This window comes from Panthera tigris, chromosome C2 (genome assembly GCF_018350195.1).
Source record: "Panthera tigris isolate Pti1 chromosome C2, P.tigris_Pti1_mat1.1, whole genome shotgun sequence".
Lineage (NCBI taxonomy): Eukaryota > Metazoa > Chordata > Mammalia > Carnivora > Felidae > Panthera > Panthera tigris.
The window spans coordinates 95,130,416-95,155,945 of record NC_056668.1 but is presented as its reverse complement, the minus strand read 5'-3'; the positions used below and the strand labels follow the sequence as shown (position 1 = coordinate 95,155,945).

The 25,530-nt window shown below is 40.9% G+C and overlaps 1 protein-coding gene across 1 annotated transcript; it reads left to right on the top strand.

Annotated features, from left to right (window-relative positions):
- Nucleotides 1–4,062: 4,062 nt before the first annotated feature.
- SAMD7 (sterile alpha motif domain containing 7) lies at nucleotides 4,063–22,563 on the top strand. The gene is made up of 7 exons (XM_007077068.3): nucleotides 4,063–4,163; nucleotides 5,423–5,547; nucleotides 9,515–9,593; nucleotides 10,722–11,344; nucleotides 12,398–12,519; nucleotides 19,152–19,262; nucleotides 22,396–22,563. Exons 1-7 carry the CDS (start codon nucleotides 4,063–4,065, stop codon nucleotides 22,561–22,563), a joined length of 1,329 nt encoding a protein of 442 aa, XP_007077130.3.
- Nucleotides 22,564–25,530: the final 2,967 nt, after the last annotated feature.

Below are 25,530 nucleotides of genomic sequence, written 5' to 3'. Positions count from 1 at the left end.
TAGATGCATGGCATTCTACGTTTCTCAAAACCCATAGAAGGTACCACGCTAAAAGTAGGCACACAGGTAGACTGTGCACTTTGGATGATAGTGACGTGTAGGTATAGGTTTACTGATGTGCCACATTCACAAATGTACCGCTCTGGTGCCAGACATTGATAGTGAGGAAGGCTATGCATGTGGGGCAGAGGGAGATATATGGGAGCTCTTTGTACTATCTACTCAATTTTGCTGTGAACCTAAAACTGCTCTAAAAATAAAGTCTATTAAAAAATAGACTGCATAAAAATTTGGCACATTCAAAATATAACAACAGAACACAAAAAGGGTATCTTGGTCCATTCAGGTTGCTATAACAGAATACTGTAGTCTGGGTGGCCTATAAATGCAGAAATCTATTTCTTACAATTCTGGAGGCAGAGAGTCCAAGGTGAAGGCGCCAGCAGATCGGCAGATGCAGTCTGCAAACCAGATACAGTCCAGTGAGGACCTGCTTCCTGGTTCACAAATGACCACTTTCTTGCTGTGCCCTCACATGTCAGAAGGGGTGAGGGAGCTCTCTGGTAACTCTTTTCTTTCTGTCTGTCTTTTTTTCTTTTTTTTTTTTCTTTCTAAACTTTATGTATTTTGAGAAAGAGAGAAGGGGAGGGGCAGAGAGAGAGGGAGAGAGACAGAGAATCCCACATGGGCTCTGCACCATCAGCACAGAGCACAACATGGGGCTCAAACCCACGAACCATGAGTTCATGACCTGAGCCGAAACTAGGCACCCCTCTCTAGTGTCTCTTTTCTAAGGACACTAATCCCATTCGTGAGGGGGTAGACCCCCTCGTGATGTAACCACTTCCCCAAATATTTACCTCCTAATACCATCATATTGGGTATTCAACATATGAATGGGAGGAGGCATAAAAATCCAGGGTATAGCACCAGGCAATTAAACTTTTAGAAGAAAATTTGGGCACCAATAGATATGATGGTGGTAAGTTAAAAAGCACTCGCTTACAAGTATAAGGATGAAAGGAAACTAGGGAAGCCAAGTGGAGCTCAAAACCGTAACACTGAGATGTGGCAGATGTCACTGACTCATCCTTCCTGGGGACCTTCATGGCGTACATAGAGATACTTCTCTAGACCTCGGAAATAAGCATACATTTTAGGTGCAAACTTGGAGGATTGTTTAAAAAATAATAAACTACTATATCAGATGTGTAACAAAATTTTATAGATCACATTCAATCTCCTTGGCATTACAAAAAGAAAAAAAACCGCACCCAAGAACCATAGGATCCAGAACAGTTATGTTACCAAGAAGAGTTTTAAGCAGATTTAAATTAGATCAGACTTGTCTTTGATGCTCTATTTCTTCATCTCTGTTAACCTGATAGCCTTGAGTTCCCTGCTTACTTCACTAAACACGTGACTAACAGTAAAAAAACAATCCTGCTGTGTTGTTGCAGACAATGGACCCTACAGAACCTCGTAAATGTATTCCTCTGTCTGGTGAACCTGGTACTCCAGAAGAAAGGCATTTGTGCCAGCTCTCTACTGGAATGACATTAGAAGGTAATCACCTTGCCTCAACAGCCCCAGACACTGTTGCTGCCAGTGGGGCAGAGGGAGATATATGGGAGCTCCCCGTGGCCCCCTTCCAGGTTCATCTTCAACCATGGGGAGGTCCTTCCCCATCTCAAGCACCTGCTCCTCTCAGCTTCTTGGTCTGAAGGCTCCCTCCCACACCACAGGAGTTCCTTGCATCTAGATCAGGCATAATCCAGGGGCTGTTTACCCGTCTCTTTGTCTTTCATTGGGACAAATCCTGAGGTGTGTTCCACAAGATGTCTTAGCAGCGTTGATCCCCAGTTGCCCAGAGTAGTAATCCACACATTAACTCTCCCTTTATCAGCTTTTCCTTTCCTGATTTCACTTCCCCACTCCCCCTTGTGAGCTCCTTGGGACCACTACCTGCATTCAAGTCCTTGTCTTAAGGCCTTCTTAGGGGGAATGCCAGAATAAGACAGCCTCATCTGTTTTTGGTGACTAATTTTTATGGCATTTCCCTCAGGTGACGTGTGTGAGGAAGAAGGGTGGTCCAACATCTAGGCAATCCTTGCTCTGGAGGGATTTTGCACCTCTCCCTTTCTTCCTTCTTTTTCCTCCTCCTTCCTCCTGATTCGTCTCCAGCATCACATAAAATGCAAGATAAACATTATATTTTATAATTTTAAAGATTCTATCTCATTCGTGGGTAAGTTCAAACTTCTGCCAAAGACAGTCATTTTATGACACAAATGAAAGTTCAATAACACCCAGTTGTGTCCCACATTGTTCTGTTGTGTGATGGACTAAGGGGAGGAAGGGGGCTGTGCACCAGATTGCGCACGGAGGACCTGAGATTTCAAGGCACGACAGTGTCCTTGCCAGAATTGCAAGCCCATGTCTGACATATACCCAACCTTTGTTCTTTGTTGGCATTCTCACCGTGGCTGGCAGGTACCTGGCAAATATTTTTATTTTAATCCTGACTAGTCATAGACTCTCTGAGGTCACTATCAGAGAGGAAACTATACTGACCTCACAGAAACCCAGTGAAAAGAAATCAACATAAAGAAATTTTTTAAATATATGAATGGCAAAAGCCAATGTTAGGTGAACTATGGACTATGATCACTAGGTTTCAGTCTTAAAAAGAAGCTTAAAAAGGGATTGTTTATTTAAATACCATTATATTTTTAGTTTTTGATCTATATGAGTGTATTAACTGTTTTAACAATCAAATCAAATATACATACAAGAAAGGAAAAAATGAAGATCACTACTTTGAAAAGCAGAACATTTTCTTCCCAATTTCCTAATTTTTCAAGTTTATTTCTTTATTTTGAGAGAAAGTGTGCACAAGTAGAGGAGGGGTAGAGAGAGAGGAAGAGAGAGAGAATCCCAAGCAGGCTCTGCACTGTCAGTGTGGAGCCCGATGTGGGGCTCGAACTCACCAACCGCAAGATCATGACCTGAACTGAAGTCAGACACTTAACCGACTGAGCCACCCAGGGGTCCCTCCTAGTTTCCTTTTTTAAAAAACACAGTTGTAGGTATCTGGGTGCCTGGGTGGTTCAGGCAGTTAAGCATCTGACTCTTGATTTTGGCTCAGGTAATGATCTCACAGTTTGTAGGATGAAGCCCCTACTTCAGGGATTCTCTCTCTCTCTCTCTCTCTCTCTCTCTCTCCGCCACTCCCCCACTAATACGTGCATGCATGCACACTCTTGTTCTCTCTCTCAAAATAAATAAAATAAAATATTTTAAAAACCATACTTGTAGGTATCTTGAATTTTTTGAAGTGACAATGGAGGATGAAGGAAAAGCGACAATGACCTGCTTGACTAGTATTTGTTTAATATTTAAAATTACTCAAAGGACATGAATAATTAACAGGAAGATGTAAATCAAAATGTTATCCTTTTAACAACGGTCCCTATTTCTGGTCATTAGGTTCTTCAGATAAAGTTATGCATCCTGTGTTTATGTATATTTGGATACAACTTGCTCACTTGTTCTAATTAAACACAGTCCTAGTCTATATCTACTTTAACTAGATGTATTTTTAGCCACTATGACTTTCCCCTTTTCTATTTTAATCTTAACAATTAAAAAGGAAGATTTTTCTAAAGATTGAACATATGGGAAATAGACACATTTGTACCCCTGGAAATATAAAAATCAAAATAAGTTGTAAGAAAGGAGGTTGGTATTTCTGGAATCTTGCAAGGCTGGTTTAATTTTATTATTGCTTGTAATATGGTGTGGTATTTCCTGTGAACTCATCAACGAATTCCAAGGACAAGCTGAAAATCACTAAGTTCTGCAGTTGGGTCTGGGAGCTCACAGTGAAGGGGGTTTTGTGTAACTGAAAGTTTGGTATAGCTGGTCTCCCCAGATGTTGGGGAAATACAAAAGGTGTTCGTTGTGTTCAAGAAAAATTCAAATAGTTCACTAAAAGTGTAGTTATTTGTTTACATATTTATCTGATTCTTTTTAGAACTCCATCAGTGGCGAGAGATATTGATGATAAATCCAACGATGGCCATGAATCCTTTACTGATGGCACCAGGGCAGCAGAGGATGCCACTGGTTCCTTCATCATTTGAACCTCCAACGGTGGATCGGTATTTCTTTCTGATATACTATTCTGTTCGAAGGAGAAAATGGATGACCATTAACATTTCAAATGATGGTGACTCCAGTTTTGTTTTCTTGTCTAGTGTCACTTCCATGAACTGTGGCGCACAAATTCATATCAAGATCCTCTGCTGGCCACACGTTCAACACACTTCCCATCACTTCCCATCTGGGGCCTGCTTGACACACTCCACACATAGCTAACAAGCACTTACTATGGGACAGGCATCATACAGGTATAAACATTGATGTAATCTGCAAGGACTGCCCTAACAAAATACCACAGACTGCATGGATTCAGCAACAGAATTTTATTTCTCCTAGTTCTGGAGTCTGAAAAGCCATAGATCACGGTGTCGGCAGAGTTGATTTGTGATGAGGCCTCTGTCCTTGGCTTGCAGAAAGTCGCCTTCTTGCTGTGCCCTCACCTGGCATTTTTCTCTGTGCATGCACTCCTGCTTCCTCTTCCTCTTCTTCTTCTAAGGACACCTGTCCTATCGGATCAGGGCTCCGCTGTTATGGCCACATTTAACCTTACGTACCCCATGAAAGGCCCTATCTACAAATATAGTCATAGTGGGAGTTTGGACTTCAACCTATGAATTTGGGAGGAACACAACTCACTCCATAACAGTTGAGTACCCTGGTTTTCTCATGATAGAACAATTTTTTTCTTTCAATAAAAGTGACATTATCAGTACTTAGGTTGTACACTCTGGTAGTTTCTTATTTTCCCCTCTTTAGAATATTTTGACATTCTGAGAGGAAAGTAATGTCCATTATTTATTGTTGTTGTGGAGTGTGAACAATAAATTTTGACTTCTCGAGACCACTGAAGTTTGGCAAAACAAACAAACTGCCCACCACATAGTCAAACACTGATCCCAGATGGCAAAACCCAAGGCAAAGTGTGTCCATTACATGAGAAAAGAATGTGGTCAGAATAGTATGTTGGTCATGGGAAATCAGAGAGCAGTATTAATTTGATTAGATTTTTTCCAGACATTTCTAAAACTTTTTTTTTTTCTTGATGTTTCTGTTGTGTTGTCAGCTGGGTCAATCCTTCCTTAGTAGATGTTTCTCAGCACATTTCTACTGAAACCAAGAGGCTGCAGGATTTTTGCATCTTATTTTTGGAAGAGATGATAGAATCTCATCTGGCAATTAGAAAATCTCACTGCCTATGCGATGGAAAATTTGTACTGTTCCATCCTCATTTTATCTATTTTATATCTTTTTTTCCTAGAGATTTATTGTCTTCCACTGTAGCTCCTGCTGACCCAAGACAGTTTTGTGTTCCTTCCCAATTTGGATCCTCTGTTCTACCAAATGCAAATATGCCGAACGTGCTATCCAATCATGTCTACTCAGGTATGAACGATAGATGGTCTGTGGCACCAATGTGACCTGGATGGCTGCATTAAGTTCTGCCATCATGCCATCGCATTTACTGCTAAGTTTGGCAAAACTGTGTGGCAGGTGTGCTTGTAAGTTCTGCACTTGCTACCTAGGTTTCAATCATGGTTCCACCACTAAGTGACCACGTGTAAGTTGCTTAATGCCTCCAACCACCAATTTACTGAGGAATAACATGAAAAGTTGCAATATCTCTATCTGTCTTATCTTACACGTGAGGAACTAAAGGGGTCATGAGGAGATGAGATCTGAGAGTTAAGGGGGCTTGGGGCTGTTTATCTCTGATAGGTCAAAGTGGAGGCTTGCCTTTTATCCTGAGTAGGAGGGGAAGCTTTTGAGGAGTTTGCACAAAGGAGTGACATGGTCTGACTTACATTTTACCAGGATGGCTCCAGCTCCTGTATTTGAGACAAACTTGATAGGATCAAAGCTCTGAAGATAAACTGATGGGAGTTAATGGGCTATCAGAAGAGCCAAAAGATTATGATGGGTTGGCTCTGGGTGGTGACAGTTGCATAGTAACACGTAGTTGGATTCTGTAATTATTTTGAAGGTAGAAATAACAGATTTTCTCACAGTTTAGATATGAGCTGTGTGAGAGAGAGGTCTTAAGGAGGATAGCAAAAATTTTGGTCTGAACAATAGGAGAGGTAGAGTTGCTGTTCACTGCTGAGGAAGAGTGTGAGAGGAACAGAGTTCTTGGGGTGGGAGAGATGTTATGGGCCCTGTTTTGCTCCTGTTACGTTTGAGGTACCTAACAGATAATCAGTGGGAGATGTCAGGAAGGCAGCTAAAGTGAAGAGAGGACTTCTGGAGACAGCTTGGAGATATAATTTTGGAAGTCATCAGCATAGATGAGACTAAATGAGATCATCTTTAGAGTGAGTGTTGATAGAGGTTAAACGGATGATATCTAGGACATACCAACAAGATCCAAAAGGTGAGAAGGATCAAACAAGGGAGAAACAGGAGAAAACAGTGTGATGGGAGGAGACCCAGGAGAGCCTGGTGGCTTTGAAGGCAAGGGACGAAGTTTTAAGGAGAGAGTGAGCATCTGGGTCAAGTATGCCTCTCGTAGATGAAGTAGACGAAAACTAAGAATATATGATTAGATTTAGCTGAGTGGAGCTCATTGGTGATCTTGATAAAAGCAATCTCAGTAGAGGGCTATCAATGAAAACATGACTGGTGGGGGCTCAAGAGAGATTAAGAAGAGAGAAATTCCTCATCATATAGAAGATCAAACTGATGTATCTTATCCCCCAAAACCGTATTCATGAGTTTCTGTTTGTCCCTGCTCTCCAATTTCAACAACTCTCAATAGATAAGAACAAGTAGGAGTGAAAAGCCTGGCACAAGAAAAAATATGATTGGTGCCAGGGCCAGTGAAGACACCAGTCTGCCTGGATTTGAGCATGTTGTGCATGGATCCAGTGCAAGGGGATAGGGCGTAGAAGCCAGGGCCTGACTGAAACTGGACACACCCACTAGAGTGTTCCAAGGACCAAAAAGGTTGTCCCAAAGGCTAATCCTGGATGAAAACCCCATCTGGCATCAAGAACCCAGTAAATCTATAGCCCATGGTTACAGGCAACACATAAATAGACCAGTGAAATAGTTGCATTGCTGACTCAGAGCCCATCTTAGTGATAAAGAATCTGGAAGCTGCCAATGTTTGGATACAAACAAGCAAATTCACCACCTGTCTCAGGGACAGAGGTCAGGTCTCCTGACTCAAGGCTGATGTGTAGGAGAGTAAGCAACGGAAAACTAGGGCCTCAGTCCTATAGAAACTGAGCTACTAAGTTAGCAAAATAGAAACCAAGACACAAATCTATTTCAAAAAATTGGGTATCAGGAAGAAAGTAGGTTATTACAGCTGGACTAGTACTAAGTTTGATGTCATCTATTTAGGAAAGAGAAAGAAACTTGGAATAGGTTTGGGGATTCCAGATTTCAGAGGGTTCTAAAATCCAGGTAATTAAAATTGTGCCCTCTAAACTGGACTTCTCATGAGAAATTTCTCAGCATTCTTTTGCAGTCAATACCTCATGGGTTGATAGTTTCACCCATGCTGGCTCTCTAGAGAAGAATATTTTGACCCCCCACTGAATTATAAAAAATATAATTATATTTATTTATAATTATATTTATTTTTATGTATAATTTATCTATTTATATATATAAATTATATATATAATTTATGTATATATTATTTATAATTATATATAATCATTTATAATTATAATTATAACCGAATTATAAAAAATATAAATTTTTTTTTTAACGTTTATTTATTTTTGGGACAGAGAGAGACAGAGCATGAACGGGGGAGGGGCAGAGAGAGAAGGAGACACAGAATCGGAAGCAGGCTCCAGGCTCTGAGCCATCAGCCCAGAGCCCGACGCGGGGCTCGAACTCACGAACCGCGAGATCGTGACCTGAGCCGAAGTCGGACGCTCAACCGACTGAGCCACCCAGGCGCCCCTGAGTTATAAAAAATATAAAGCGTTAGCATTAGGAGGATTTTAGAGGCCACCTCATCCAATCTCTGAATTTTACAAATGACAAATAATCTCCCTTAAAAAATATATAGCATTATTTATTTTAAGATGGGTTATTAATAGGAGTTAATGAGCTCTTCTAAGTTAGTACAAAGCATGTGCAAGAAGAAATTCTCTCATGATACTGACCCCTGTGTTAGGGAGAACAGATTTTCACATGTAAAACTACATAAAACAAGTACAATTTGTATGTCTATTATTGTTGAAGAATTCTCTGTGGACCTGTGCTGGTCTATGAAGAGGTTGTGCAAATAAATGCATAAATAGATAAACTTTTGCAGCAATTTGACAGGGTAATTCTATGTCTATTAATCTGATCATTTTTTACATTACACTTGTATTTGTCCTTGTTTTCATTTCAATTTTACAAAAGTTTGTTTTATTGTATTTTAAAAAAATTTTTTTTATGTTTCTTTCTGAGACAGAGAGAGACAGAGCATGAGCGGGGGAGGGGCAGGAAGAGGGGGAAACCCAGAATCTGAAGCAGGCTCCAGGCTCCCAGCTGTTAGCACAGAGCCCAGGGTGGGGCTGGAACTCACAAACCGTGAGATCATGACCTGAGCCGAAGTTGGTCGCTCAACCAACTGAGCCACCCAGGCTGTTTTATTATATTTTTAAAAATGTTTTGGCCCATGAGGGGCAGAAATTTTAAAAGAAAAAAAAAATACTGCTTTACCATAGATGGTTTAAAAAGCATCGGTATAGACTCTAAGTGCATTAGGAGTACAGAGAAAGAAAAAAATCAATAGAGCATAAAGTTAGCAGGCAAGAATAGAGCCTTGAATTCCGTAATGCTGCTGTTATTTCAAGACACTTCAGAAGATTGACACAAAGAATGTAATTTCTACCAACTTCATTGAAGGCATTTTGCAAAAAGTATCTTCCTCAGACACACCAAAAAGTCCACATAGAGAGCTTTATATCTTATCCATGAAATCATTGAATTTATTTCCAAGTGTTTTGGTGCACAAGAAGCACTTAGTTACTTTTTTTTTTTTAAAGGTCAACTGATTTCTCTTGCAGCAAAAGAAAAGAAAAGAAAAATTATCAGTTTTTGCTTCAAAAGCTAGAAACAAAGAGATCCACAGTTCATTTCATTTTTTTTTTCCAAGTATGGCAGGAAAATGTCACCAATCATGAGACCCACACTTAAAGAAAAATAAAATTATCTAGTGTTTTATCATTCCATCACCAAAGTAACTCTAAGATGCTGAACAGCAATTATCTGATATTGTTTCCAACACTGTGCTCTACTGGTGGGTGGATGTTCTTTTAAATCATTGTATTTTATTTTTATTATCTTTAAATGGACATTGTTAATTTGTTTGTGGGGTGGGATGGTGGTTTTCTTTTTTAAGGTTGGGGCATTTTACCACCTGAATCCATAAAGGCAATGGCAAGAAGGAATGAAATGATTCAAAGGCAGCATACTGCCAGGTAACATAATGGTGTTGTTTTTATTTATTTTCTATTCACTTGTTCATTGGTTTTAGATGGATAGATAGATAGATAGATAGATAGATAGATAATAGATAGATATAGAGATACTTTTTATATGCATTCATTATATTTGTATTTTGTGTTGTATACATATACAAACTCTAATTATATACATATTAGATAGATAGATAGATAGACAGATACCTGATTACATACAAAAAGCACTTCAGGAATATTACAGAAAGAAATATATACAAACATATATTTAAGTTAGTTACAGATAAAAGTAAGATTAGAAATTACATAGTGAATCTATGTCTGTAGATCTTAAGAGTTTAATAATGTCTCATAATTAAAATGCCTAGTTGTGAGTCCCCTGAAATTCATATTTGCACTTCTGTTTTAAAAGACTTCAGTTCTGCCCAAATATAGGAGCTAAGCTTGCCAACCCCACTTCGGACTCTACAAGCAGAGCCCAGGCAGCCCCATGTCAGTGGCCCCAAAAGTGGACTTCAGTTGTAGCAACTAGGAGAAAGAAAAGACAGCAATAATGACTAGGGCATGGCCCCGGGGTACAAGAAGGCCTCAGACTCAGTTTTCCATCACTGAACCCTAATGAGTCCAGGTGATAACCAATAATCAAAATAAATTAAGCAAAACCCCCAACAAATCCTCCCCCACAACTCCTGCCAATTGCATTGATTTGTAACAGTTGAGACTTGCATTGACTTCCTTGAGTCCCACTAAGATTATACTTTGGGGTTTAGAAAACTCTTTCCAGAACTTTGATTTCTTCGAGGATTAATTTCTGGCAAGAAACTACCCTGTGCTATGTTATTCCCATTCCTGCGAAATTTGCCAGATCTATTAGAGGTAATGCTTTAAAGACAGGTCTTGGACTTCCATTGTGAGATTCGGCCAAACCTTTCATCCTCAGGTCTTATTCCAAACTCTCCTTCCTGGTGATTTTCAAGGGAATTCGTGTTTCCACCCAACAAACTTCTGATAAGTAGTGGGAAGACCTGGGAAAAGCAGAGGTTCCATCTCAAGGAACACAGAGAACCATTAAGATTATATTTCTAGCAGTTTTCTTGGGGTGTATAAAATATACTGTTTTGTTTTTAGGATGGAAATGGAAATGCATGCATTTTACCAGCAAAGGAGAATAGAAAAAGTGAATCCCAAGGGACTAGCAGGACCAGGGATACCATTCCTCTATAGCTCCAGCATCCCTCCTGGTCCAGCCAACTACCATGGCAGGAGCATGCTCCCTGCCAGTGACCTGCATTTTCACAGAAGCACCCTGAGAAACCTTCAGGGAACCCCCACGCTAGTGGCAGCTGGTCCACATTTTCTAGAAAGCTGGAGTCAGAAATGTCGTCGTCTCAGGAGAGGTGCTGGGAATCAGAAAGTTCTAGACAGCGATACTGAGAGCTCTAAAAGTCAAGGAGAAGAAAAAATCTTAGGCCAGACTCATGTGATTCCCTATGAAGAGGATGAATTTGCAAAAGAACCAGAAACCGAAGCTCTCAACAATCAGAAGTCAAGGGAAACCAATGAAAAGCCAGCTCTTGGCAACACCTGTGGGGAGCTCGAGCCCACCCATAAAAAACCTTGGGGAGCTCATGGTGCTCCCCTAGAAGCAAAGGCCTGGGATGGTGCAAAGGAGAAGACTTCAGAGCAAGGCTTTGCAGCCTGTGGTGAAAAGAATGGGGTTTGTCCCCCAATTCCTCGACCGTCTCTGCCAGGTGGGTGTCAGGGGCCAATGGCAGATTCTAATGAGCCACAGGTCACCACGTCCTTAAGTTATTACATAATGTACCATTCTCATCGTGTTTCCTTTTATTCTTCTTTTTCTTAATCCTATTCAGGACTATGTCTTCTTGAAGTCCCTTTATTATGTTTGTTCCAATAAGCCATATTAGTGAAACTTGTCTCTATTTATATATTGCTGTATATATTGCTGTATAGAGAATTTTCAGCTAGGAAGCTAGGAAAGCTAGGAAGGCAAGAATGAGGAAAGATGGGGAAACCTACCAGAATTTTAAATTAAATTTTTAATTTAATTTGCTATTACCTTCTTCAATACAAAATAGAGGGACTTCTTCCTTAAAAGTATGAATTCCATCTCCCCTGTATTTAAGTGAAGAAAACAATAGACAGTTAAACAAAAGCATTAACTTTCAGTGCCCATTCCTGTTACGATAACTTTTTACCTAAAAACATTAACATACTACCCTCCCAAACAAACACTGAATAGTTTCTAGAACTTCTTTTGGTAAAAACATTTTAAAACACAGGTATTTGGGGGAGGTGGTTGTAATCTCGTCACCAAACCAATTGTGTTGGTGACTTACCCTTACAAAGCGTTAATTTGCCATTTCGATGAATATGTGGCTACATTCTCATGTCACCTAGAGAGCATGGTAATTCATAGAACATCATAGAACATGACAGTGTTCATCTGGAGAATGAAATCCACAGGGCATGTCTATTAGAACTTGAGAGAAAATGAAGCAGTATGGAACGTCTTTGTTTATTTACGATAATGCTGTCATTAAAGATCCTTTAGAAGAAGGAAAGAAAGGAGATTGCTAAATTTTTCAGAAAATATCTCTCAGTATTGTTTAAGGAGCTTGCACATAGATATGAAGGGACCCTCTGTGGTATATATATAAAGGGACCCTCTGTGGTAATAGAATATAAGGAAATTAATGTAACTATACATAAAACCGTGCTCTTAGTTTCCCCTTTTCCTGGAAATTGTATACCACAAAATAATTTCCTTTCCACTTTTAAAGGAGCGCACCCACTGGTTACAATTGGGGAAAATCTGTCTTTGGATGAAGATATTCAGAAATGGACCGTGAATGACGTGCACAACTTCATTAGGGGCCTTCCAGGTTGTTCAGATTATGCTCAGGTGACTGAACATTTAAGTACTTTCATAAAAATAAGACATTTTGAAATATGTTTCCTTCAACATGGGTTCTGCCAAACTTGCATTTTTCTCTCAGAGAAGTTTGCTTCTCTGAGTTTGCTTCTAATCTACCCCTTGTATGTCATCGACTGACGGGGGACAGGAGCCTCTGATTGCTGAAGCTTGGGTCATGTCCCCACAGCCCATCTGCAGGGGAGGCTGGGAAAGCCAATGTCTGGCATTAGTTTCTGTTCCATCAAGATTCCTGGAAGATAGGAATTTACCCAAAATTAGGAGATTCAGAGGCTAAACATCCAAAAATATTGAGAAATGATGAGTACTTTCCCTATTCTTTCATATAGCAAACATTGGGGGGCACATACTTCTGTACCAGAAGTTTTAGGCTACTCATAATAGGTAATAGAAATATATTATTTATTCTAAAAAGAGTAACAAGCCTATAGATCTGAAAAATAAGAAATTAACTACTTTCAAATTCTCTATTTATGCCAGGGCAATATGCAAAAGGGAATACACACGTATAATTCAGTCTGGTAGATAAAATACTATTTTTTTGAATCATAATGAACCATTAGGACAGTTGGAAAGAAGACTAGCTCTCCTCATATGGGAAAACCGGTGACAAAAATAATGGGTTGGCCGGTTTTTGAAGTTTATGTCAATGCTACATTTTCATATATAAAGTTTATTTTTTCAAGTGATTTAATAACACAACTTTAAGCTGCAATTTGCTTACTAAATCTGGTGTCATTATCTTTGGTTTATATATTAAAGGAAAAAAAGGCAAGGAAAGGACATTATAATTTAACATAATTAACTGATTTTAGAAATGACTTTTTTCAGATCTTGGTTTTATGATCATTTTTTTTTCTTCAATTTAATGCCATTAATTCTTCTACTTTTTCTTTTTTTTTTTTTTTGTTCTGTTTATGGGACTTATGGAAAATTAGATAGAGTAGTGGTTAAGAGCATAGCTTATGAAACTAGAAAGTACAAGTTCAAATCCTGGCTTTTCTGTTATCTGGACATGTGACCTAGGACAAGCCGCCTGTCTTCTTAGTGCTGTTTTTCATCTGTAAAATGGGGATAATTATATAATTTATCCTCAAAGGATTGTGGTAAGCAGTAAAGAGGGCCTGGCACCTTATAAGTTCTTGATGAGCGTTAATTTCACCATGCTATCAGAGTCTCCTCAAGATAACAGGTTCCTTATCAGGCAAGTTGTATTCTTTCAGTTATCCACTTTGTCTTTTTGCATACTTTGTAAAAAAATTTTGTCCTGTTTTCTCCCATTCAATGAGTCTAACCTTATTATTTTCTTATTAGTCATTGACCATGGGGCAATCCCTTTTTAAATTTATCTATTCCACTTATCAGGTGCCGCACCAACTGCCAGTACAACAAAGTTACCAAATTTTGATAACAGTCTGAAATAAGCAATAGTTGAAATCAGCAATAAGCAATGAACATGTGATTGCTGGCTTCTGGGTGGGCCAAATCTGTTTGGCCCCTCATTATTCTTCATCAGCCAGTGATCCACAGGCATGGAAGTGCCGCTTATGAGACCCGCTCTTGTAATAAATGATGCTACATGCATTTCATACTTTATCATCCCAAATGTCTTCTTGTGGGTACGTAGAAGTCACATAAGCACGAATACCCCACACTTTGCTGACTCATTATCTCTCACCAACAGGATGTCAGCGCTCCTTTCCCCACCCCAAGAAATGGAACAGTTATATCTAGGTGTTTCTCAAATGTGGTTAGGGTCAAGTTCTGCTCTTGTTTCTTCATGAGTCTATTCCCTCTCAGCTGGTGACTGATGGTGAAATCAACAGCAAGAAGAACACTGCCCTGCTAGGCATGCCCCTGCCGTGTTAGGGACAGTATTCTGTACAGAAATGGAGAGAGTCCCCTTGGATGCAATTGAGTGCAACAAGCTCAGAAGCAGCACAGCTCGGGCACAGCTGTCCTTGGAATCCTTGTCTAGTATGTCACAGCCTGGGACTAGTCAGGGTCACACCCACCATGTCTCCCACACCCACCCTGCTGTCTTCTTTCTCATCTCTGCCTTAGGTGGCCACTCAGCAACCTCCTACCAACTGCCTCCTGTAGGTATAAAAAGAAAGCCAGAAAAAAATAACCACAACTAAACCTCAAAGCTCCTATGCAAATGAATTCTTTTAAATAGAGAGAGAGAGGGTTAGTAGCTCAATTGTTCAGGGACATCCAGGAGAGCCTGTGACACATCTTGTTTGTTCTAAGTAAATGTCTCATTCAAGGAACTCAGCAGATAAAATATTCTCTCCCTAAAAGAACTGAAATTACTAAAATTATGTGTACATTTATATGGTGCTCCTGGCTTAAACTGCTGTCTTGACAAGGAAGTAGGAGGGACATGTGAGTGACACTGGCATATTCTGCAACTTTGCCTCAGGCCCAGGTTCATCCGTCAGGGCTGAGGCTTGGGTCCTCATGCAAGTCAGTCCCAGCTGGCAACCTGTCTCTGTTTGAAAAAGTATCCTGGGGCACCTGGGTGGCTCAGTTGGTTGAGCATCTGATTTCAGCTCAGGTCATGATCTCACAGTTCGTGAGTTCGAGCCCAGCATCAGGCTCTATGCTTACAGCTCAGAGCCTACAGCCTGCTTCAGATTCTGTGTCTTCCTCTTTCTCTGCCCCTCCCCCACTCACACTCTGTCTCTCTCTCTCTCTCAAAAATAAGTAAACATTAAGAAAATTAAAAAAGAAAAGAAAAGAAAATGCATCCCTTCATTCCTCAATGGAATCCCTACAAAGGAAAGAGAAATGGGCCAAACCTTCCCACCATTAATACATTTAACTGTTTTCACCAGTACCCCTTTCTCTGAATGGCAGCAGGATTACATAGCAAAAATCCTGGATCAGAATGAGAAACCTTTTATTTTCTAAGTTCTCTACTTGGCAAGCTCAGCTTCTTGGCAACTCACTTAACCTTTTCTACACTGGTTGTCTCATTATTATAATAATGCCTACTTTTTGCTGAACATGGACTATATGCGAGTCTCTGTATCAGGCACGTCGTTTAGATTATCTTTTAAATTTAATGTATACCAATTCCATGAAGAAGATATTAACTCTATTTTGCAGCTGAGTAAAACTGAGCATCACAGTGTCTAAGAGAGTGAGTGCTTGAAAAATGTGTATGAGACTACAAATCTATCTCTTTCCACCACAATTACTTTACGCTGAAGATATTGGGCCATATGGTTTATAGTCAAGGGTACCTGGGCCCCTAGGTATTGTCAAAGGTGGTAAAAGGAATCCTTAATTTATTCCTAATACTTCAAAAAACGTTAAGAGAAATCATACGTTTCCCCAAGATAAGGCTACAAGCCTAACCAAAGTGTCAACTTTTTCACTTTGGCCTAAGATAAGTTAGTTCATGTTAGGCATTCTATAATTTCCTTAATTAAAGTAGGAAACGAAATAATTACTTAGCAAACACAGTTTATAAATAACTAAAATCTATTAGAACAAGAATTTCCTAGTACAGAAGCTTCCCCAAAAGACTTGACTTTTCAGTCAGTCCTGAGGCATGCCCTCCAATATAGTGGACACAAGACAAATATGGTTCCCCTTGCCACTGAGCTTAAAGTCCAGAAGAGGGACACTAGTAAGGAGTTCCACATCAACGTGGAGATGCTACGAGAGAGCAGGTACAGAGCATGGTGGGCACACACGGGAGGGCCTTGTGGCTTCTTGAAGGGAGAGGCATCTGTAAGTGAGATTACTAGCTGAGGGGGGAGGGGAGGTGGAAGAGAGGCAAAGGAGAAATTTCCAAGTGAAGACCAGGAACCAGAAAGAATTTAGCACAGCTGGGATTTCGAGATAGCTTCCAGTGGCAGAGAAGGCAGTGAGAGAGGGGACAATGGCAAGATAAGAGGCTGGATGAGGGGAGGGGGTCGGGTCACAAAGAGCTGTGGAGACCCAGGGAGGGACTGTGGCTTTATCCTGGAGGCAGTGGAGGTTTTAAGCATGAGTGGCATACTTAGCTTTATATTTCAGAAAGGTCACTCAGGTTGCTCTTATGAAAATAGGTTGAGGGCAGCAAGACTAGTGGGGAAGCTCTAGATCCAGGGTGGCACCAGTGGGGCGGGTAGACAAGAACACTATGGAAAAGGCAGAACTGGCGTGATTCAGCTTGTGAGTTTAAGGTATACATTAGGGAGCCTTCAGCAGAAAGAGATATTCACTGAAGCCAAGAGAGAGACTGAGATGAATCAGGAAGACCAAAGAGCACCTGAGGCAGAAGCCTAAGGAACCCTAACCCATAAACATGGATAAAGAAATAATAGCCACACAAGTGACTGAGAAAGAAAGGCAGAGAGTACCCAGGAGGGAGCGCCTTGCAAAGGCCAGGAAAGAGCTTTTTTTTTTTTTTTTTTTTTTTTTTTTTTTTTAATGAAAAAGTAGTCAACAATGTCAAATACAGCCAGGAACACCAGGAACATCCATGCACTTGGTAACAGTAGAGTCACCGGGGACCCAGAGACAAGCAGGTTTAGTGGCTTAGTGAGGGTAGAAGTCAGAGTCCTTGAGACTGAGGAATGACTGGACAGTAAGAACATTGAGGCAGGGAAGATCAAAACTCTTGAGAAACTGGCCTGTGAAGGGGATGAGAGGTATAGGGCCGTATCTAGAGACGGAGTGAGGAAGCTTTTGTGTAGATGCCTTATTATTGTTTGCTTAATGATGGAGACTTGGGTAAATGCCAATGGGAAGGAGCCAGCTCAAGAGGGGAGACTAACACTGAGAGAGGGGGTTATCTACTGAGTGAAGCCTGAGGTGGGAGGGGTGAGGAGATTGTCTTCAATGAAGAGATTGTCTTCAAACACTGAGAGACACTCTTCCACCATATCAGGACCAAGGGAGAAAATACAAGTTTTTAGGTTGCTGGGCAGAATTAGAGGAAGTTCTTGTCTATTGGTTTCTTTCCTTTCCTTTTCTTTCCTTCCCTTCCCTTCTCTCTTTTCCTTTCCTTTCCTTTCCTTTTCTTTTAATTAGGAAGTTATATAATCTGCTGAAAATGAGGGAGGATTCTGTAAGATCTTAAGTTTGAAGAGTGTGAAGAGAGCTTGAAAATAGAAAAAAGAGGAAACTTATCAGTAAATAGAGGATTGCCGGGCAGATGGAAGCTGGAGATCATGAAATTACAGCACTACCAAATCTGCCCAGATTTTTGATTCATCTCTTTATCTGCCTGGAATCTTTGTCCACCAGTGGCCTTCCTAGTTTCCAGAAGAAAAGAAGGCACGGTGGCATCCACTACACAGGCAGAACAGATAGGGCCCCGGAAAGGCCGAACGCTACAGCATTCGCCTGCATTTCCCTCTCCTCCCCTTGCCATGCATGCAGGGCAGTGGACGGATACACTGCACCTGTCAGCGTGAGAGGTAAAATTTGTCTGCCATGGTTTCCACCCACCACACTTTACTCAGCCTATTTGTCCATTCATTGGTTTGCCCAGCAACATTTATTGCACATCTACCATATCCCAGCCACCGCATTATAGGGGCACTGGTAAACAAGACATGGGCCTGCCCTCAAGTCATAACTATTCCAGGTTGGATCTGAGTTCCAGAGACAGAATTACAATGTACTCCAAGAGTCATTAAAGAGCACAGACATGCTACTGGATCACAGAAGAGAGAGTAACTGAAAATAAGAAACTTTATGACATTTTGTGTCATCCTCAAGCAGTCTTAATGGTTCCTTCAAAACTAAAATACCTATATATGAACAAGAATTTGGGGGGTGCCTCAGTCGGTTAAGTGACCGACTCTTTTTATTTAAGAGAGAGAGAGAATGTGTGTGTAAGTGGGGAAGGGGCAGAGAGAGAGAGAGAGAGAGAGAGAGAATTCCAAGCAGGCTCTGCACTATCAGCACAGAGCCAGATGAGCGGCTCAAACCCACGAGCCATGAGATCACGACCTGAGCTGAAATCAAGAGTCGGATGCTTAACCGACTGAGCCACCCCAGCGCCCCAAGTGACTGACTCTTGATCTTGGCTCAGGTCATGACCTCACATAGTGAGTTCGAGCTCCGAGAAGGGCTGCACACTATCAGTGCAGATCGTGCTTGGGATTCAATCTATCTGTCCCTCCCCCTCTTGCATTTTCTCTCTGTCTCTCTAAATAAATAAATAAATAAGGAAAGAAAGAAAGAAAGAAAGAAAGAAAGAAAGAAAGAAAGAAAGAAAGAAAGAATTGGGGGGGGGGGCACCTAGCTGGCTCAGTGGGGAGAGCATGCAAGTCTTGATCTCAAAGTCATGAGTTTGAGCCCCACATTGGGTATAGAGATTACTTAAAAAAAAAATGTTTATTTTTATTTATTTACTTATTTTATTTAAGAGAGACAAAAGGGGGGTGGGGAGAGGAGCAAAGGTAGAGAGAGAACCTTAAGCAGGTTCCACGCTCAGCATGGAGCCTGACAGGGGGCTCCATCCCACCACTGTGAGATCATGACCTGAACTGAAATCAAGAGTCGGATGCTCCGCTGACTGAACCACCCAGCTGCCCCACACAGGAATTTTTTCTAAAGACATGCAAAGTTAACACCTTTTGTTTTTGATAAAGGTATTTAAAGATCATGCAATTGATGGAGAAACCTTGCCATTACTCACTGAGGAGCATCTTCGCAGCACTCTGGGATTAAAGCTAGGGCCGGCGCTCAAGATTCAGTCTCAGGTATGGTGAGTTCTCATAACCAAATATGTATTAATGGTATGAGGCTTAAGAGAAATATGTTACTTTTCTCCTGTTGTAATATGCACAATACCCACTTAACCTCTTTATTAAGCTTTGCCCCTCTATGGGTGGGGACCTGACAGAAATGGGGAAACCTGAAAGCTTTGGGTGGGGTAGTGGTACTCATTCCTAGCTATGGTTGGGAAGGCACAAAGCAGTGGTGTGCTGGTGAATGTTTAACAACTAGTTCCCTTTAAAAAACAAAATGAACGCTGACTTGTAGCATCTGTTAATTTCTGTAATGTAAATACGCCTACGATGGCTGACAAACTCCTAATGTCATGTCCCCGAATTCAGAATCGGGGAGAGAGGCGCAGCAGTGCCCCATTTTAGAGCATGTTCACCATATGGATACACATAACTGACCTCAGGAGCAGAATAATAATAATTAATAGTAAAATCGTTAGGTAAAAACAATTAAGGAGTGATCAGTTTTGAGTATTGATGACTCGAGTTTTCAATATAATGTATTTAATTGTAAATTTAAATAATTTAATTTTTAACAATGCCACATTTAGCAACTGCTTTGCAAACTTCCAGAAAATGTAATGATTGGCTCTTGAGACTGGACCGAGCCAACTCCAGTTCATGACTTCTCACCATCTCCACTGCTTCCTTCAGGACTAAAGCACCAGTATCTCTCATTAGATTACTGCTTTAGCCTTCTGTTTGCCCTGCTCCGCCTTTGCCCTCCCAGAGCCTATGCACAAAACAGTTCAGGATGATCCTTCTAATACATAGGACAGACCATGTCACCCTTTGGCTCAAAAGTCTGCAATAGCTCCCCATTTCCTCCAGAGTAACTGCCCAAAGTTTATATCATTTGTGCTCCTCTCCACCCACCATTATCCTTACCTTCCTGACCTCGTCTTCTACTTACCTCCCCTCTGCTCCACACCCCCCAGTTACTGCTTTTGACCACTGGCCTCTGGATGCTGCTTAAACTTGTCGGCAAGCTCCCCCAAAGGGCTGTTCCCTCTGCCTGGGATGCTCTTCCCCTGATATCCTCATGCTTTGTTCTCTTACCTCCTTCATCTTTGCTCTGCTATATCTTCTTAATGAAGCTTGCTCTGATCACCCTATTTACAATTGTACCCAGCTCAGCATCTGTGCACACTACTGCTGTTCCTTTTCTTCTCTTCTTTTCTTCCCCAACAGCACCTATCATCTTCAATCATACAATGCAATGCATTTATTATATTCATGTTTATTGTTGATTCCCCCCCCCCCCCCGCCAAACCCACTAGAATGTAAGCTCCATGAGAGCATAGATCTTTATCTGTTTTGTTGACTAATGTATCTTTAGAGTATACAAGACTCATGATAGGTCAAAAGTTATTTGTTGAAAGAGTGAGTTTCCTAAAAGTGAAACCAAGAATCATCAACTGATTCTTCCCAGAATTTATACAGAACTGAACCACTTTACAATACATATTTACGCAAAGAACAATGAGACTTCAAAATGTCCTTCGAAAACCATTTTCATCTGCCAAAAAAGTTTAGGGTAAAGAAGTTCTTTATTTCTAGTGTAAATACCTTAATGTTTCCATTGGTATTCTTTTTTTTTTTTTTTTTCAACTTCTTATTTTGGAATGATTTTAGGTATAGAAAAGTTGCAAAGATAATAGAGTTCACCCAGCTTTTCTTAAGGCTAACATTTTACATAATGTGGCACATTTGTCAAAACTAAGAAATTAACATTGGTACAATATGGTATTCACTTTTAAATAATTTATTTTTTTCTTTTAATTTTTTTTTTGTTTATTTATTTTTGAGAGACAGAGAGAGAGCACGAGCAGAGGAGGGGCAGACAGAGAGGGAGACAGAGAACCTGATGCAGGTTCCAGGCTCCAAGCTGTCAGCACAGAGCCCAACACAGGACTCAAACTCACGGACCGTGAGATCATGACCTGAGCCGAAGTCGGATGCTTAACTGACTGAGCCACCCAGGCGCCCCAACAATTTATTTTTCTTTAGTGAGGATACTATCCCTCTTGGCATTCTAATGACACTGCATGTTTTTTTTTTTTTTTCTCAAATCTGATTTACTTTGGCTTTAATTTATCACTCTGGCACTTATTTTTTTCTGCCTTAACAACGTGGCCAGCTCTAAGCCTTTCTTTTTTCTTTTTGAATATAGTTGGCATACAGTGTTACATTCTCCAAGTCAGTCTTCATCTTGTCCTCACTTGCCATCACTGTTAGCCCCAAATCATTTTCACAAGGCTGTAGTCATTTCCTGTGCTCACACCTAATGTGTATAAGTAACTCTATGGAGCCCAAGTGAGCTCTAAAGTCCAGGCTCCATCTGCCTGCACAGCCCAGAAGCTGTGGGGGAAGATCTCAATTTCCAAAATGGGAAGCAGGGGCAAAATTCCATTATAGTAAGCCCTGCTGAGAAGAAGAAAACCCACCCGGATGACCAGAAACTTAAAAGGTGGACCTGAACAGGGCATACAAGGCATACAGGACATTACTGGAATCTGAGAACCCAGTATTATTAGAGTGGAAGAAGCTGGGTTTGAGCTATGACAATGTGAACGACGTAGAAATCCCCTGGGTCCCATGGAGGGTGAGGTTTGTGTAAGAGCCCAGCGGTTAATGCTGGGGCACCGAGGCCCAAAGCGGCAATGTTTATGTCTCAACACTAAGGCAACTTGAAGCCACCTGTGTGCTGAATCTCAGCTTAGAGCCTCAGCTTAGAGAAGTGCCAGTTGGGCATTGGTAAAGGTGGAGTGGGGTGTCTGTGGGATCTGTTGAGGGACCCTTAGGAAAGGGTGAGGTGGAGTAAACTCAGAGTGAAATGACTGTGTCACAGATGAACCATAGCAGACCCAGAGCCAGGAATTACAAAGTTACTACCACGGTGATATCCAGTTTTACAGTAATAAACGCTGGATGTTTCTGAGAGAAAGAAAAAGCCCCCACATCCTAGAACGGTGTCCCTCACAACTATCTAGATGCCCCATGCCTGAAATTACCTATCCTTCCTGCCATCTGTGCCTAAGCAGAGGATGCTGGGTTATTGAAAGAATCTATAGACTTAATTGTTATAATCATTTTGTCTCCAAAGGTATCTCAGCAAGTGGAAAATATGTTGTATAAGAAAAGTCTTTTACTTCCTACCCATACAAAACAACCATTTGATCAACCAGCAGATACATCCCCTCTTTTGGATTTTAATTCCTGGGGTGATACATTGGATGTCCCTTGTTCCCAGGATATAACAATTCCTAAATGAAGCAAACAAGATAGCATGAGAAATTAAAACCCTCAAGGAGCAAGAACAGTCTTAATCAGTTTTCCAAAGAGTCCAGGACATTCTGAAGGGTGTGTGAGGGTTTCCCAAGATGAGATGGAAGCTGGGAAGAAGAGAAAGCCAGCCCTCCTGGAGCCCTTAAGGAGGCCTTGCCCTAGAGCCTTTCTAATGTGACTTCAGCCCAAAGTGGCTGCAGGTGTATCCTTGGAATCAAATGCTGAATGAAGGAGAGCATTTGCAAACACCAAAAAAGCTACAGTTGGATGATTCCATGAGGAAATCTCCTAAGAAGCCAAAAGAACCAATACTGAAAAAAAAAAAAAAAGAGTTCCTTATCTCCCTTCACTCATTTCCCATCCCCCAACCCAGAAAGAGACCAAGGCAATCCCGTAGAGTTGAAAGATGTAGAAGAAAAAGTGGCAAAGTACAAAAATGAGAAAGAGAAGCTGACCACAAGGCCTCCACTTTTTCTCACTTCAGGCTTCCAGGCTGAAGAAGGACCAAGCCAGGGAAGAACAGAAGGTTTAACCTTTCAGTTCAGAGAGACTGTTATTCAGCATTTTCTTTCTGACATGAAATTGTCATGACTCAAAATAACTCCTAATTATCTGAGACAGAGATGAAAAGTAACAGTACCCACCTCAGATTTCCCACAAGGGTGGGGATAGAGTTATCTCTGCAAAGCAGGTTTGAATTGGCTGGAGGGAGGGGAGAAGATGAAGGTGACTTTCTGCTTGTCCCCGTGGAGTCCCTCTCAACTTTACACTTAACAGAAAGCCTCTGAAAAGATACACAAGAAACGGCTAGGAGTTTGCTCAAGGAAGGGACTGGCAACAGGGGCATGAGGGAAACTTAGCACATACCCTCCTGTACATTTTAAATGTCCAACGATGAGAATGCATTTTCTATTTTTAAAATTTACATTTAAAATGAAGAAACTGTAGCAGGCAGCCCCGAAGATAGCCCCCAATGATCCCTGCTTCCCGGTCCCTGTGCCCTAGTGTAACGCCCTCCCCTCTTAGGTGGGATGGACTTACTGACTCATTTCTAGTGAACATAATATGAAAATCATGATGGATGTCACATCTTTGGTTCTTCTGTCTGGGATGCTCTTTCTCTCTCTTTGGAATCCCTGCTCTTGAGGGAGCCAGCTTCTATGAGTCCAGGCAGCCCTGCTGAGAGCCTGAGTGATGGAACGTGGAAACAAATCTTCTGAGGCTTGTCAAAAGCCACATTAAGGAACTTGAACGTGGCTTCTCCTCAATGAAGCATTGAGATAATTACACATGCAGCTTCTGCCTACAGCTTAATGGAGGGCCTGAACCAGAGGTCTCCACTGAGTCGCTCCTGGATTCCTGACCCGCAGAAACTGCAAAATAATAAATGTGTTGTTTTCAGCCACAAAGTTTTGGAGTAATTTATTTCACAGCAATAGATAACTAAAACAAAAAAATAAAGTGCATTGTACAACATGTATAGGCTGGTACCCACATTCACTTTTTGGTTTAAAGGTGGGTTTTTGAAGTTATTTCCCTACAAGCCAGGCTAACATCATCAAGCTTTGCTCTCTTTCACTTTTAATCTGAAAACAGCAAGGGGTTTTTGCCAACATAAAATTATATTGTACTTTCAAATATCCTTGTGGATTTGCTAATTTACTTTCTATGGAGAGAGAAAGAGAGACAGAGAGACACTGAGGAGGGAGAGAAGGAGAAAAAGAGAAATAATCCGGGAAAATTTCAAAATTTTACGAAGTTTTGTCACATGCCCTTTCAACTGTTAGAATTCTCAGCATAGAGAAGTTTCACAAGATACCAAATGTGAGTTAACAGATGTTATGGTGGGGGATAAAAAGGAAAGTTTAATTAATATTTTTAGTGGGAAAAGGATCGTGTGGTTCAATCCATATGACAGTTTTAAATTTCTTATCCCTGCTAAATGAGTCAATCGAGTTGGTAACTGATTCACTTGAACACATGTGTCTCAAAGTCTCACTAAGGAAAGTGTTCTGACATGACTTCCTGGCATATACTATCACCAAAAAAAGCACTGTGCTTAATCTTAGATCCATGCATAAAAAAGCAGAGGATGTAGGTGAAGGAGGGTCCTCAGCTCCCTGCACTCTTCCGGTGGAAGGGGAGGTGGCAGGGAAGGAGGCTGGAGCTAAGGTTAGTTTCTTTCCAGATGAATAACTCCGGGGTACTTTTTAACAACAGACCCGCTTTAGAGACAGAAATGGTATTGGGGAATGAACATTTCACCCACATTATCATATAGAAATAGTGTTTACCTTTTCTGCAAATACTACTTTAGTCTTCTTTTTTTTTTTTTTTAATTTTTTTTTTCAACGTTTTTTTTTTAATTTATTTTTGGGACAGAGAGAGACAGACAGAGCATGAATGGGGGAGGGGCAGAGAGAGAGGGAGACACAGAATCGGAAACAGGCTCCAGGCTCCGAGCCATCAGCCCAGAGCCCGACGCGGGGCTCGAACTCACGGACCGCGAGATCGTGACCTGGCTGAAGTCGGACGCTTAACCGACTGCGCCACCCAGGCGCCCCAATACTACTTTAGTCTTGAGCATACTCTGTACCCTTTGTGAGAATAGAGAAAAGGACAGCAACAAAAAGAAGTCTCTCCTATGTTTGAAAACCAATCACAATGAAACTGTGTTGGCTAATTAGGATCTTCAACTTACGAAATATTCTGTGTAGACAGACTGAATAAACACCCACACAATGGAGCGCTATGCAACTGTTTCTATAATGGAAGTATTTATTACAGCTCTTAAAAAGCAAAAATAGAATTTGCATATCATCATTTTGCACCCCTAAAAAATAAAGATCTAGCTGATGATCATGAATGACTGGTACCCTTACAAATAGAGAAACAACCAGACAATACATGCCTCCTTATGGAAGTCCATAACAAAATCCAAACTGTGGGAAAC

What these genes read in the sequence shown, in the direction of transcription:
- SAMD7 (XM_007077068.3), top strand. Translation starts at nt 4,063, where the DNA reads ATGATAAATCCAACGATGGCCATGAATCCTTTACTGATGGCACCAGGG. An exon ending in ATCCAATCATGTCTACTCAG is followed by an intron (nt 5,548 to 9,514) that starts GTATGAACGATA and finishes TTCTTTTTTAAG; the next exon opens with GTTGGGGCATTTTACCACCT. An exon ending in GTTGTTCAGATTATGCTCAG is followed by an intron (nt 12,520 to 19,151) that starts GTGACTGAACAT and finishes TTTTTGATAAAG; the next exon opens with GTATTTAAAGATCATGCAAT.